At 36.2% G+C, this 14,090-nt stretch overlaps 1 protein-coding gene across 2 annotated transcripts in view; it reads right to left on the minus strand.

Moving 5' to 3' along the window:
• Positions 1-14,090, minus strand: part of rad52 (RAD52 homolog, DNA repair protein) — a 53,062-nt gene that overhangs the window by 11,405 nt on the left and 27,567 nt on the right. For both annotated transcript variants that reach the window (XM_059978073.1, XM_059978072.1), the window contains exon 7: positions 3,332-3,528. In XM_059978073.1, the coding sequence (XP_059834056.1) occupies positions 3,332-3,528 (197 nt within the window). The remainder of the gene's footprint in view (positions 1-3,331; positions 3,529-14,090) is intronic.

A 14,090-nucleotide genomic window follows, 5' to 3' on the forward strand; every position in this document is an offset into this window, starting at 1 on the left:
GGCTGTTGTGCAAGGGACAACAGGGAACATCTCAAAAACAAAAGCCAGTGATTACATAGGATGTCAGGAAATTTATTGTTGGATTATGGTACTACTTCATCCAGGAAAGCAATGAAGGTAGTCTATTATCTGCATCTGGTGTCTGTGTTGACTTTGTTCACTTAAGGTCAAGAGAATATGGCAGTGTACACTGGATGAATTCCTCCATTGTTAACGATCAGGAGCTAATACAGTTTTATAGTACTGTAGTAGTAATAGTATAGATTGTTCGAATTTGTTCTGCATTTTATTTAAATACATAATTTATTACTTAGTTAAACAGTAGTTAGTCTTTTATATACCCTTTTAACTATTTCCATGAAATTTTGGCTAATTGGGGCAGCTGCTTAATTTGGGCCAAAATGTACTGGTCCCAATTAACTGGAATCCACTGTATAGTCAAAGATAACAAATAAAATGAAATAAGAAGTGAAATCCTCAATGAGCCCTTTGGATTCATTTATGCACACCAGACAGACATTGCTTATATTAATTCCACTTCCCATCTCTTCATTTGTCATGGCAATTTCTTCACAAATCCATGATGAACCTGAGCTTATGTGATAAGTTTTCCTACCCTTCACAATTTACTTTAATACATTACCACCATTGCTAACTGATCTTTAATTCTCTGGCCTATCACTCTCTCCCTTCTTAATCAATGTTTCTACTTTATCAGCTATTCCTGTAATACGAGGAAACTTAAAATTAATGGATTATTTTTCCTTCCCTGCTTCTCTGAACACTATAGGAAAGTTCAGGGTTCTGGATTTATCTACTTTTAGACTCCTGTCATTTGCATTTATTTTGTCTTAGCAGCAATGCCCATATTGTACCGTGTTTTGTTCTCTTACCTAAAAGTATACAACAAAGGTTGCTGGATGCAGATTGTTTAGGGTAGGTGACCTTTGTATTTAGAGTTTAGATGAATGGGTGGGAATTTAACTGAAGCTTATAAAGTTCTGACAGAGCTAAGCAGACTGGATAAGAGGAGCTAATTTCCTCTGGAAGGGGCATCTAGAACTTGGTTTGTAATGCCATGTTATAAGATAAGAGATACAGGAGAATGGACAGAGGGGGAAATATGTTATGGAGTTAGATGATAACATAATAAACTGTGGAGCAAAATTAAGGGGTAAAATGGCTAATTCCTGTTCCTGTTATATTTCTAATATCATTCCCTGACTTTCATCCACACAAAGTTATAACTTATAACTACACTGATGTCTTAACTACAGTTGAGCATTTTGGTTTTTGCAGCTGCTACCCTTTTTCTTTTGTCCCTTTTGTTCTTTTGAACCCCCTCTATCCCAAAAAAAATTCCTAAATTTATCCACAATATTTCCCCCCACTCTACTTTTCAATTTCCATTGCAATTTCACTTCCACATTTTTATAATCTTTCAGGATTCCTTCCAATTGTGGCTTATGCTGCACTTGCATACTTTAGGCTCACGAGCCAGCATAACCAAAGTCTTTTATACATCAACAATGACTAGTGTGCTATATTTATGAACTATCTTTTCTATGCCTTTCTTAGTTATATCGCAGCACAGTCTCACATTTCTCACAATTTACCAAACAAGATTAATCCAGCCAGCCTCATTCTATCATTCTGACTAATTCCTTTTGCACTCTTTTTATCCTCTTCATTGCTCAGTCCCCCCCATCTTAGCATTTTAGCAGGCATACTGGAATCTGTGCAGGGTTGGGGGTAGCTGCTGCAAGTCAGTTCTCCTGTCAGTGCTGCTCTTCAGTGTTTGCTTCCTGGAAGACAAGCTGGATGTTCATCTGTTGGTGACTGAGCATGAGATGAGGAACTGTTGCGCACTTGTTCTTACAGAAACATGGCTCCAGAAAACCCATACATCATCAAACTTGAGGTCATGCCACTAAGGGACTTGTTCCAATATTATTTTTTGTGACTGTATGTGATATCATAACTATTTGGGCTGTGTGCTATGTGCAACCGTTTGCGCCTTGGCCCTGGAGGAATGCTGTTTTGTCTATCATGCGTATGGTTGAATGACAATTAAACTTGAATATACTGTACTTTGTATTTCTATCTAAGTTAATATAAATTATTAATAGATCAAGGACCAGAACTGATCCTAATTTAGGCTCAAGTGACTAGCAATTATGGATTTCCTTCATTTATCTATAATAAATACCTGCACGCTCTAATTTTTAGAAAATATTCTGTACATTTCCTTGTCAAATGCCTTTGAAAATCCAGAAATATTGCATCGACTGGCTTCCCGTTTTCTATTCTGCTCATCACATTCCCAAAACACCAGAATTGTCAAACAATATTTTCCTCTATTAAACTATCCAATCACACCACAATTTTTAATGTGTTTGTTACAATGTGCCAACAATAAATGATCAGCTAATTGATTGGCGGCTTCCCAGTTCCTTGTGTTTTCTAGAATTAAGTTTATCATTGCTCTAGAATTTTGGAAGATTAGTAACAATGTATGCACATTTCTCCAGGACTTTCTCTTTAGTGATATTAATGATTTCAAGTTTCATAATATAATTGGACCATTCAGACCCCTCCATTCAGCTCTGTCTGTTTGGAATTGGAATTAGTTTATTTTTGGCACATGTACTAAAAGTGAAAATACAGTGGAAAGCTTGGCTTGCATACTGTTCAAACAGATCATAGCATCACACTGTGCACTCAGGTAGAACAAGGTAAAATAATAAAAATGCAGAATGAAGCGTAACAGCTACAGTAATGAAAATATACAAAATATTGGTTTATTGTTTGGCCTATTTCTCGATTCCCAATATAATACATTTCATTTTGCTATTCTCTTTCTTGCTTTTTACATTATTATGGGTTCTTATCATCTTACACTGGAAGGAATGGTGCAACAAATGATTGCTTAGTCAATGGTTAGGACTTTTCAAATATCTCTGGTGTCCACTGAAAGTCAAGACAATTTGAAAATATATATATTTTTAATTGGCAAAAATTTTCCATTGCTGTATTAACTACAGATACTAAAATCAGGGACAAAATTAATGCTCTAGCAGTACAATCTACAAAGTAAATACTTTTCACATTTACTTAGAAAAACATTGTAAATACATTATCATCAAATAAACACACTTAACTCCATAGACAATGATCTCTGGATCATAACTGAGCCATCACTGAAGGTGACTCAAGAATGACTCCAGGATGCAAAGTTTAAGCATGGCAATCTATAATTAGATACTTCTATAGTCTGATAATTAAGAGCCTAAATGCCATTCTCACACTCAAGCGCTTGAAATTTACCAACCTGGAAAGTCTGTAATTCTCTCCTGCCACGTCTTCCTTCCTGTCTGCAGTTTCTCCTTTAATACCTTTGTTGGGAGGACATGAAGTGGGTGCAGGCAGAGGCCTGAGATGAGCCTGTAATAAGCTGTTGTACCTGGCTTTCTGAACCATGGGCTCATCATCATTTCTTTTAGCATCAGCAAACTGAAAATCCGTTTGCTTAAAAAAAAAGAAAAAAATGTGTACAAAACTTGTGTTTGGTAAATGAATCTGATCTATTAGCCACCGAATAATTGTTTTTTTCGAGATGCCAAGATATTTACAATTATTGTATATTTGAAAGACAGTATTTTGACAAAGATAACCTTAAATGGTTCAACTGAATTCTCATAACAATTGATGAACAACTTCATAGGAGTAATAGACTGACAAAACCCCATACTGTGGTCGTTGCTTAGAAGATTACTCAAGAATCAAAGAAAAGATTTCTTTGCAATGCCAACTTGCCAGTCATGTTTTAATGATCTTCTGAGGTCTTTTTGTTAATTGGTACATAGTCAACCAAAGGATAAAAATCTGCATAAAGGAGACAAAATCATTATGTGCTATTTCAGGAGGGGTATCCCTGCCGTCAGACACAGGGAAAGTCATCACCAAGATCCTCCTCAATCTCCTCCTGCCAGTGGTCTTTGATTCAGTGTTGATTTTGTCCAGCCAGAGCTATGACCTTCACTTCACAACCAATTCAACAGAAATGCAGAGAGTAGTACTAAATGCTGAACCAATCTTTTCTGACTTCCCTTAGACCAGGGGTCAGCAACCTTTACCACTGAAAGAGCCACTTGGACCCGTTTCCCACAGAAAAGAAAACACTGGGAGCCGCAAAACCCGTTTGACATTTAAAATGAAATAACACTGCATACAACGTTTTGTTTTGCCTTTATGCTATGTATAAACAAACTATAATGTGTTGCATTTATGAAATTGATGAGCTCCTGCAGAGAAAACGAAATTACATTTCTGCATGCAACAAAAACATTTTGAACTCCGAAAATAAGACGTTGGGTTGAAGGTTACTTTTAAGTAAAATACTCAACGTCTATTTGAGTCCTTCTTGTATTTATGAAAAACGCTAAACTTAAATTTGCCGCCAGCAGCAAACCAAAGATAACGTCAGCCAGCTGTCAACCTGAAAAATAAAAGGACTATTTCACTGAACAATGAAAACATATGAATATACGTAAAATAATAGGCAATTAAAATATTTATCATACTTGGTCAGGTTGACTCACACCTGACAAAGCAGTCGTATTCGGTAGGGATGGATCGATGCTTAGGGGAGTGACCGGGAAGGATAATGTGTTTTTTTCCTCTCTGAACTCACAGAAGCGTTTCCCAAACGATGTTTGCATTGCGATGATTGCAGAATGTAAATACTCCGAATTTATCATGTCGTGACCTTGTTTGAACTCTCTCAAATTGGGGAAGTGAGACAATGTGCCTTTCTGTAAATCTCTGGCAAGCACTGTCAACTTGCGCTCGAATGCCAAAACATCCTCTAACATGTGTAGGGCTGTACGTCCTTTCCCCTGAAGAGCTGTGTTCAGTGTGCTCAGGTGCGCTGTCATGTCTACCATGAAGTGTAGCTTTTCCAGCCACTCTGGCTGTTCCAGCTCAGGAAAGGTGGGCCCTTTGCTGCCCAGGAAAGTTTTCACTTCTTCCAGACACGCAACAAAGCGTTTCAGCACCTTCCCTCTGGACAGCCAGCGATAAAAACATGTTGTAGCGGTGTGCTACACGTAGTCAGTAAACTGCAGTCAAAGATAGCTTTATTCGAACTAAACAGCCTTGCTTTTAAGCCTCCCTCAACCCGTCCCCGTGGGCGCGGATGCTGCAAAAGACACGTACTCACAAACCCCCGTGGGCTATCTCCCTTAGCCTGAACGCTGGCTAATTGTGAGCCGGTTTGGATGTGTCAGGAAATGGGTCGCCACAACGTCTTATTTAGATTGTACAAGATCACCATAATCTTCAAATTTAGAATTACATTTCAAAAACTAACAAACCAACATAAAATACATTTTAATTAAATACTGACCAATTATTTCCCAAAGCAACAGGGAGCCGCAGCACAGAGGTAAAAGAGCCACATGTGGCTCCGGAGCCGCGGGTTGCCGACCCCCGCCTTAGACCATCAAATCGAGGGGGACTGTGCAGCATCCCCCTGCATTTGAGGCACTTGAAGCAAGATCTTGACCAGTAACAGCTCCAAACTCAATACAGACTGGAGTTAAGCAAGGCGAGCTTCCAGATGAGGCGCCAATAACCTACATGATTATTGGGAAATAGTTTAAACAACATTTGCTTTACTCAGAAACTAATCACCTTTTCTTAAATAACTGAGCTACAATCTAATTAACATGCTTGTATGCATCTGGTGGCTAGGCTCGAAGTCAGTGACATCCTGTTCAACGAAACATGCATCTTATATATAACATCACAAAAGAGTTTGGGGGAGTCAGCTGGAGACGCTCATGGAGTGAGTACCGTTTTGGATTCGCTCCATAACCTTTACTTTTTTTAACCTTTGATCACCCTTATTCAGCTTATTTTTACCTATACCGAAAGTTTCTTTATTTTTTTTTTGGATTTACTGCCAAGAGTTTGTTGTGAACTTTTGAAGATATGCAAACAGAAATGTCTCTCAGGTCTAAGGGACGGGATCCCGGACGTAATCCGAACGGTAACGGAAAAAAGCAGGCTCCGACACAACAAACACAATTAACTTTTGAATTGTTTATGGAGGTTTTGGATAAAAAATTTGCTGAACTACAACAATTTTTTAAAGAAGATATAAAGGCTTTTCAAGAGTACATGGTTAAGACGGATTTAGTAATTAAACAGCAACAAGCTCTTATTGCGTCTCTGCAAGAAGAAGCTCGGAAGCGAGATTTGACTATTGGAAAACTGCAACAGGATTTAATTTCGACCATTAAGCTGATGGAAGCCCTTAAAGCCAAGAGTGACGATTCTGAGAATCGGTCCAGAAGACAGAACTTACGTATACTTGGTCTTCCAGACGGCATAGAAAAAGATGACCCTTCGAAATATTTTGCTCAACTTTTAAAAGAAGCGTTTCCGACGATTTTCCCGAATAACCCCCCTTTATTGGATCGGGCACATAGAATTCGGCGTCGATCACCGAGTGTTACAGACAAACCTTCGGTGGTAATTGTCCGGTTCCATTATGTACATGACAAAGAACAAGTTATAAGAGCAGCTCGTCGGGTAGGAATGATTAAAATCAAAGATTTTTGCTTCCGCTTGATCGAAGATTTTAGTTCAGATCTTTTAAAAAGAAGGCTTCTTTTTAAACCGTTGATGGCTGAATGTTATGAGAAAAATCTGAAACCTGCGCTTCTATACCCTGCGAAGCTTCGAATTTCTCCGTCGAATGCTCCATGACAAGTTTTCCTTTCAACTTCAGAAGTGAGAAAATATCTGGAGGAGAACTTCCCTACTGCTACAGACACCAGTCTTTAATAAATGAATGATTCTGATCGTGTAAGATGGTTCTCGATCTCTTAAACCAGAATTATAATCTGGTTATTGGTGTAGGTTCATCCTACACTTTATACTCAAGTTAAAGTGTGTTTGCGTCATGTTAATTGTTTTGCCTTATACACTTTAATCATTTAACTACATACTTGTCTATTAACTTTGTTCCTTTGAAGATATATTTTTAATTCTTTGAAGGTAAATTTTTCCTTGATTAAGATGGTGGTTTTTTGGAAAAGATTTTTGGTTTTGCTTAAGATGGCATTATGTTTATATTTTTCGCGTTTCTTCCGTACAATGCATCGCTTAAATATTTTTTGTTTTGTCTGGGCCAGAGCCCGAGTTATAATTGTTTTTTAGTGATTATATTTTTATTCTTTTTACAACTAACTATACTTAGAAATATGGTTTTTATTATAGCGATTTTATTTTTAAAGTTGGGGTGATTCTTTTATATATATCCTTTTTATATGGAGTGTTCTTCAGCTGACATGGGGGTAGGATTAGTCTTACTTTTTCTCTTTTTAAGTCATATTTTGGCTTTTTCTCTTTTTCTCGGGGGGTGGGGGGATGGTCTGTTTTCTAATTCTATTTTTTTGTACCGGTTTGTGTTAGTTTTTTTTTTATTCGGGCTGTTTTTGAACTTCAAATATGTCTGTGTTGTCGTCACTTCCGGGTCTTCTCATTACTTTTGTTCCTCTTCCGGGTGCATGAGTTTATAAGTTGGTTAACCCTTTCTATACCAAAGGGTTGATTATAGAATTATGGCTCAGACCATTAATTTTGTGTCTTGGAATACTAATGGTTTAAATCATCCAATTAAACGAAAGAAGATTTTCAAAGTATTCCAAAGACTTAATGCTCATATCATTTTTGTACAAGAAACTCATGTGAGGAGGGAGGACAAATTTCGTTTTTTTAGATTTTGGCGGGGTCAACAGTATCACGCAAATTCGAATGCTAAAGTAAAAGGAGTTTCAATTTTTATTGACTCCTCTATTCCATTTGTTCAACATGATATTTTTTCAGATCCGAATGGCAGATTTTTGTTAACTACGGGTTTACTTTGTAATAAAAAGGTTGCTTTGGTTAATGTTTATGCTCCAAATGTGGATTGTCCTGACTTTTTTAAGTCTTTATTTACTTCTTTACCCAATCTAAACGAATATAAGTTAATAATGGGTAGTAACTTTAATTGTTGTTTAAATCCTCTGATGGATAAATCTTTATCTATTCAGACTTTACCTAATAAGTCGGCCACTTGTATTAACTCTTTTTTGACTGACAATGGAGTTTTTGATATTTGGAGATTCCGGTATCCTAATGACAAAGAGTTTTCTTTTTTCTCACATGTTTATCACTCTTATTCAAGAATTGATTATTTTTTTGTAGACTCTTGTTTTATTCCATTGGTAATCGGTTGTAACTATGATATTATAGCTATCTCTGATCATGCTCCGTTATTACTTTCTATGAAATTTACGGATACAGCTTCTAATGCTAGACAATGGCGATTTGACTCTACCTTGTTGCAAGACTCTGACTTTATAAAATTTATGGAGGAGCAGATCGACTTCTTCTCAACTAATTCTACAGATGATATTTCCTGGGGAACACTTTGGGACACTTTTAAAGCTTATATACGTGGACAGATTATTTCTTATTCTGTTGGTTTGAGGAAACGTATCAAGATGGAAACTCTTTTATTGGTTGATAAAATTAAAGAGATTGATAAGAAATATTCGATTGCTCCTAGTAAGGAGCTTTACAAACAAAGGGTTGAACTTCAAATGGAACATAGTTTATTACTTACATCCTCGATTGAAAATCAATTAATGAAAACTAAATCTGATTTTTATATATATAGTGATAAATCTGGTAAACTGTTAGCTAGTCAATTGAAGAATGCTCTGGTTAAACGTCAAATCACTAAGATTGGTCAGCAGAATGGGAATCTGACAGTTAATCATGATGAGATAAATAAGGCATTTCAAGATTTCTATACCTCCCTGTATCAATCTGAATTTCCTCAAGATTATAATACCATGTCTGATTTTCTTGGAAAATTAAATTTTCCAAGGTTATCATCTGATGATCTTTTGATATTGGATACTCCTATTACGGATGTAGAAATTAAGGGGGCTATTTCCTCAATGAATTCTGGGAAAGCACCAGGTCCAGATGGTTATACAGTTGAATTTTTTAAATTTTTTTCCGCTACTCTTTCCCCTTGGTTAGGTAAGGTTTTTGAGGAGGCCATTAGATTAGGGAATTTGCCACAATCTTTTTATAGAGCTTCCATTTCTCTAATATTGAAGAAAGATAAAGACCCTACTAATTGTGCTTCTTATAGACCTATATCTTTATTGAATGTAGACTCCAAGATTTTTTCTAAGTTACTGGCATCTAGATTGGAGAAGGTATTACCCAAAATTATTTCAGATGATCAAACTGGCTTTATTAAAAATCATTATTCTTTTTTTAACATTAGGAGATTGTTGAATATTGTTTATACTCCCTCACATGATACTTCAGAATGCGTGATTTCATTAGATGCGGAGAAAGCATTTGACAGAGTTGAATGGCCTTACTTATTTAATGTGTTGGAGAAGTTTAATTTTAGTCCGATATTTATATCATGGATTAAATTGATTTATCATACTCCAGTAGCCTCAGTGGTTACCAATAATCAAAGATCTCCTTTTTTTCGCCTATTTCGGGGCACTAGAGGGATGTCCTCTTAGTCCATTACTATTTAACATTGCCTTAGAACCTTTGGCAATTGCCATCAGACAATCACAGGATATTTTGGGTATTAATCGTGGGACAGATATTCATAAGTTATCTTTGTATGCAGATGATTTATTACTATTCATTTCTAACCCGGAGAAATCCATCCCAGCAGTTTTATCATTATTGGCTCAATTTAGTGAGTTTTCTGGGTATAAGTTAAATCTTAATAAAAGTGAATTGTTTCCATTGAATAAACGGGTCCCAATTTATGGAAATTTACCCTTTAAATTAGTTAATGACTCTTTTACTTACTTAGGGATCAAAATCACAAAAAACCATAAAGATTTATTTAGATTTAATTTTTTACCCTTAATTGATCAGATTAAAGGTTTGTTTACTAAGTGGTCACCTTTGTCTCTATCCCTAATAGGTAGGATTAATGCTATTAAGATGGTTATTTTACCTAAGTTTTTATATATTTTTCAAGCGATACCAATTTTTATCCCGAAATCTTTTTTTACTAATGTTGACTCTAAAATTTCTTCATATATATGGCAGTATAAAAATCCCAGGTTAGGTAAAACATATTTACAGAAGACAAAAAAGGAAGGCGGGTTAGCATTACCTAATTTCAGATTTTACTATTGGGCAGTTAATATTAGATATTTGTTATGTTGGTTGAAAGATGGGGGTGGATCTTTTGGCCCTTGTTGGGTGAGTTTAGAAACTAAATCGGTATCAGCTTATGCTTTGGGTTCTATTTTAGGGACTTCTCTCCCTTTTGCTCTTTCTAAATTGCCGAAACGAATTGACAACCCGATAGTTAAACATACATTGCGTATATGGTTTCAATTTCGGAGATTTTTTGGGTTGACTCAATTCGTTTTAAATAGTCCTATTGTATCTAATTGTTTTTTTCACCCTTCCATTATAGATCAAGCTTATTCAGCTTGGAAAACTAAGGGATTACTAAGATTTTCTGATTTATTTTTAGATAATTGTTTCATGTCTTTTGAACAATTATCCAACAAATATAACTTGCCGAGATTTCATTTTTTTAGATATTTACAGATTAGACATTTTTTAAGTTCTGTACTCTCTACGTTTCCAAATTTTGTGCCTTCAGATACTTTGGAGAGTTTATTTGAATTAGACCCTTTTCAAAAAGGGCTTATTTCAAAACTTTATAATATAATTATGAAGATACGTTCAGAGCCTCTTTATAAGACTAAACAGGATTGGGAAAGAGAGCTTAGTTTTAGTATTTCTAGTGAGAATTGGGATAGAATTCTTCAATTAGTTAATACATCATTGTTATGTGCCAAACATTCACTAATACAATTTAAGGTCGTACATAGGGCCCATATGTCCAAGGATAAATTAGCTCATTTTTACTCTCATATAAGTCCTATTTGTGATAGATGTCATTCTGAAATTGCGTCTTTAACTCACATGTTTTGGTCGTGTTCATTTTTGGAGAAATACTGGAAAGATATTTTTGATATTATTTCTGCGGTTTTGAATATTGATTTACAACCTCATCCTATTACCGCAATTTTTGGTTTACCAATGTTAGATTCACTGCATTTATCTTCTTCAGCCCGTCGAATGATTGCATTTCTAACTCTGATGGCTAGAAGATCTATATTGTTGAATTGGAAAGAAATTGATCCTCCCACTGTATTTAATTGGTTCTCTCAAACTATGTTATGTTTAAATTTAGAAAAAATTAGAAGTGGTACTTTTGAGACTTCTATTAAATTTGAAAAGTTATGGAGACCATTTATTCAACATTTTCATATGATGTAATATGACCCTGTGCCAAGTTCATTTGATTTCCCAGCTTTCAGCTTATGCATTTTGAGAGGACTGGAAGTGACGGCATTGATGAATACTTATTTTTGTGAGATATTATAAACAGCCCGCTTTTTTTTTCTCTTCTCTTTTGTTTTTTTTCTTTTATATTACTTATTAGTTATAGTTATTAGATTAGATTAGCTAGTTCTGCATTATATAAATTTTTTTTTTTGTTTTTTTTTCTTTCTTTTTCCTGTTTTTTTAATATTATACATTATGAAATATTTAGATTTACTATGTCCATACATATATCTTATGGCTTATGTCTTGGTAAACTCATTTATATTGTAACTATTATGTATGTTTTTTTTTCATATGTAATGGAATGTGTATGTTGGTAATTTCTTTATCAATATATCATCTGTATTCTGTCCATATTACTAATATTAATAAAAAGATTTAGAAAGAAAGAAAGAAAGAAAAGAGTTTGACCAACCTGCCCCACTGCACAACACTGCCCTCCAACAATAAAGGTCCATAACAGGTCCTGGAAAACCTCAATCTTAGAATCCACATTGCAGTGAAGGATACTTACCATTAAGTGAAAATAAATAAAAATATGTTGAACATACATAATAACAGAAAATGGTAGAAAAACTAGCAAGTTCGGCCACATCTATGGGGAAAAAAGTGTTAATGTTTTTGGCTAATGATCCTTCATCAAACCACATTAAAATAAAACTATTTCAGTTAAGACCTTCCACCAGAACTGAGGAGGAGACAAACACAGCAAAATGTAAGCTTGTTAAACTACAGGGTGGATGGAGGAAGGGAGAAACCCTGCTTCTCTTCCCATCAATGCAGGCTGACTTCCTGCTACTTGCAGCATTTTTGGAATTTACCATACCATCAGTGCACTAGCACAGATTTTGGGAGGTTAAGGAAAATAGTATTTAAAGATCATGATCTCAAACTCTACACAATGCTCAGTTTATTGGGCATCAGCTGTCCTTGCCTCCGCCACGAGGACATGGGAACACCACCACTACTGGGTTCCTCTCCACACTGCATACCATCTTTACTTGGGATTAAAGATTGCAAGCCCACCATTGTATCACTGGATGGAAAGCTCCGACCTTTACCAGACCATCTACAGTAATTGAAAGCAATACCCTACCACTTTCTCAATGGTGTTTAGGCAAGAATAATTAATGCTTGCCTTGGACATTAGAAACTACAGGCAAGTCATCCCAATCCATGGCAGAGATCAAACTTCACCAAATTTTTCACAGCAAAGGCGAATGGCAAACAAAAACAATTTATCCTATCTGGTATGTTTCAGAAGGGGAGAAGAGTTATCACAAAGAGGGTGCACTTACAAAAGCTGATCCTGAAGGTGTTAAAATAAAATAGTGGAAAACAAGAATAAAATAATATTATTTAAAATATAACCCCAACCAAAACTATTAGCAACTTAAGTTTAACAAAAAATGAAGATGACCTCACGTACAAACACGCTGGAAGAACTCAGCAGGTCGGGCAGCATCTGTGGAAACATTGACTGCTCACTTCCATGGAAGCTGCCTGACCTGCTGAGTTCCTCCAGTGTGTTTGTACGTGTTGATTTGACCACTGCATCTGCAGTGTACTTTGTGTTTAATGACGATGACCTGCTATATAGTGTAGTACAAGATAGATTGAGTCTGTGTGTAAAGTGCTTATTTAATTAGCTTGAGGTTTGGTATTATATGGAACAGACTAATGTACACTGACTTGATCTCTGGACTCAAGGGAAGGATAAAGTAAGCCATGGTGTAGGAACAGAGCCCTGGCCCTGAATTTTATCCTTAGCACTTAAATATTCTACATGCTCGGCCTATCCAAAATTTATTCTGTCTGCTAGGACAGGAGATTAACAAGAAAACTGAACAATGGTTACCTAATCAGGTATGTTTTATTGGTTCACTGTTCAGAACATTCAAATAACATTTGCCAGTGTTTGCTGGTGAATGCTAGTGGCTCTATGTGGAACTGAACATCCTGGGTGATGCTGAACCCTCAATCTTGTCAGTGATTCATTGACTAACTTTTGACTTTGGAGTCTGGAAGCAGAATATAAATCTGTAGCAATTCTCTTTGTTGTTTGGTTGGAGAATCTGTCAACTGAACTTGTGCTAGGTTAGACTGATGGAGCGAAGTGGCCGTATGGCATACATTAATTAACACTTAGACCATAAGACAGGAGTAGAATTAGGCCATTCAGCCCATTGAGTCTGCTCTGCCATTCCATCATGGCTGATGCCATATCCCACTCAACCCCATACACCTGCCTTCTTGCCATATCCTTTCATGCCCTGACCGATCAGGAAACTATCAACTTCTGACTTAAATGTACCCATGGACTTGGCCTCCACCGCAGTCTGTGGTAGAGCATTCCTCAGATTCAATACTCTCTGGCTAAAAAAATTCCTCCTTACCTCTGTTCTAAAAGGTCACCCCTCAATTGTGAGGCTGTACCCTCTTGTTCCGGGTACTCCCACCATAGGAAACATCCTCTCCACATCTGCCCTTTCAACATTTGGTAGATTTCAATGAGATCCCCCCCCACATCCTTCTAAATTCCAAAGCTGCCAAACTCTAATACGTTAACCCCTTCATTCCTGGAATCATTCTTGTAAACCTCCTCTGGACTC

This window comes from Hypanus sabinus, chromosome 8 (genome assembly GCF_030144855.1).
Source record: "Hypanus sabinus isolate sHypSab1 chromosome 8, sHypSab1.hap1, whole genome shotgun sequence".
Taxonomy (NCBI): domain Eukaryota; kingdom Metazoa; phylum Chordata; class Chondrichthyes; order Myliobatiformes; family Dasyatidae; genus Hypanus; species Hypanus sabinus.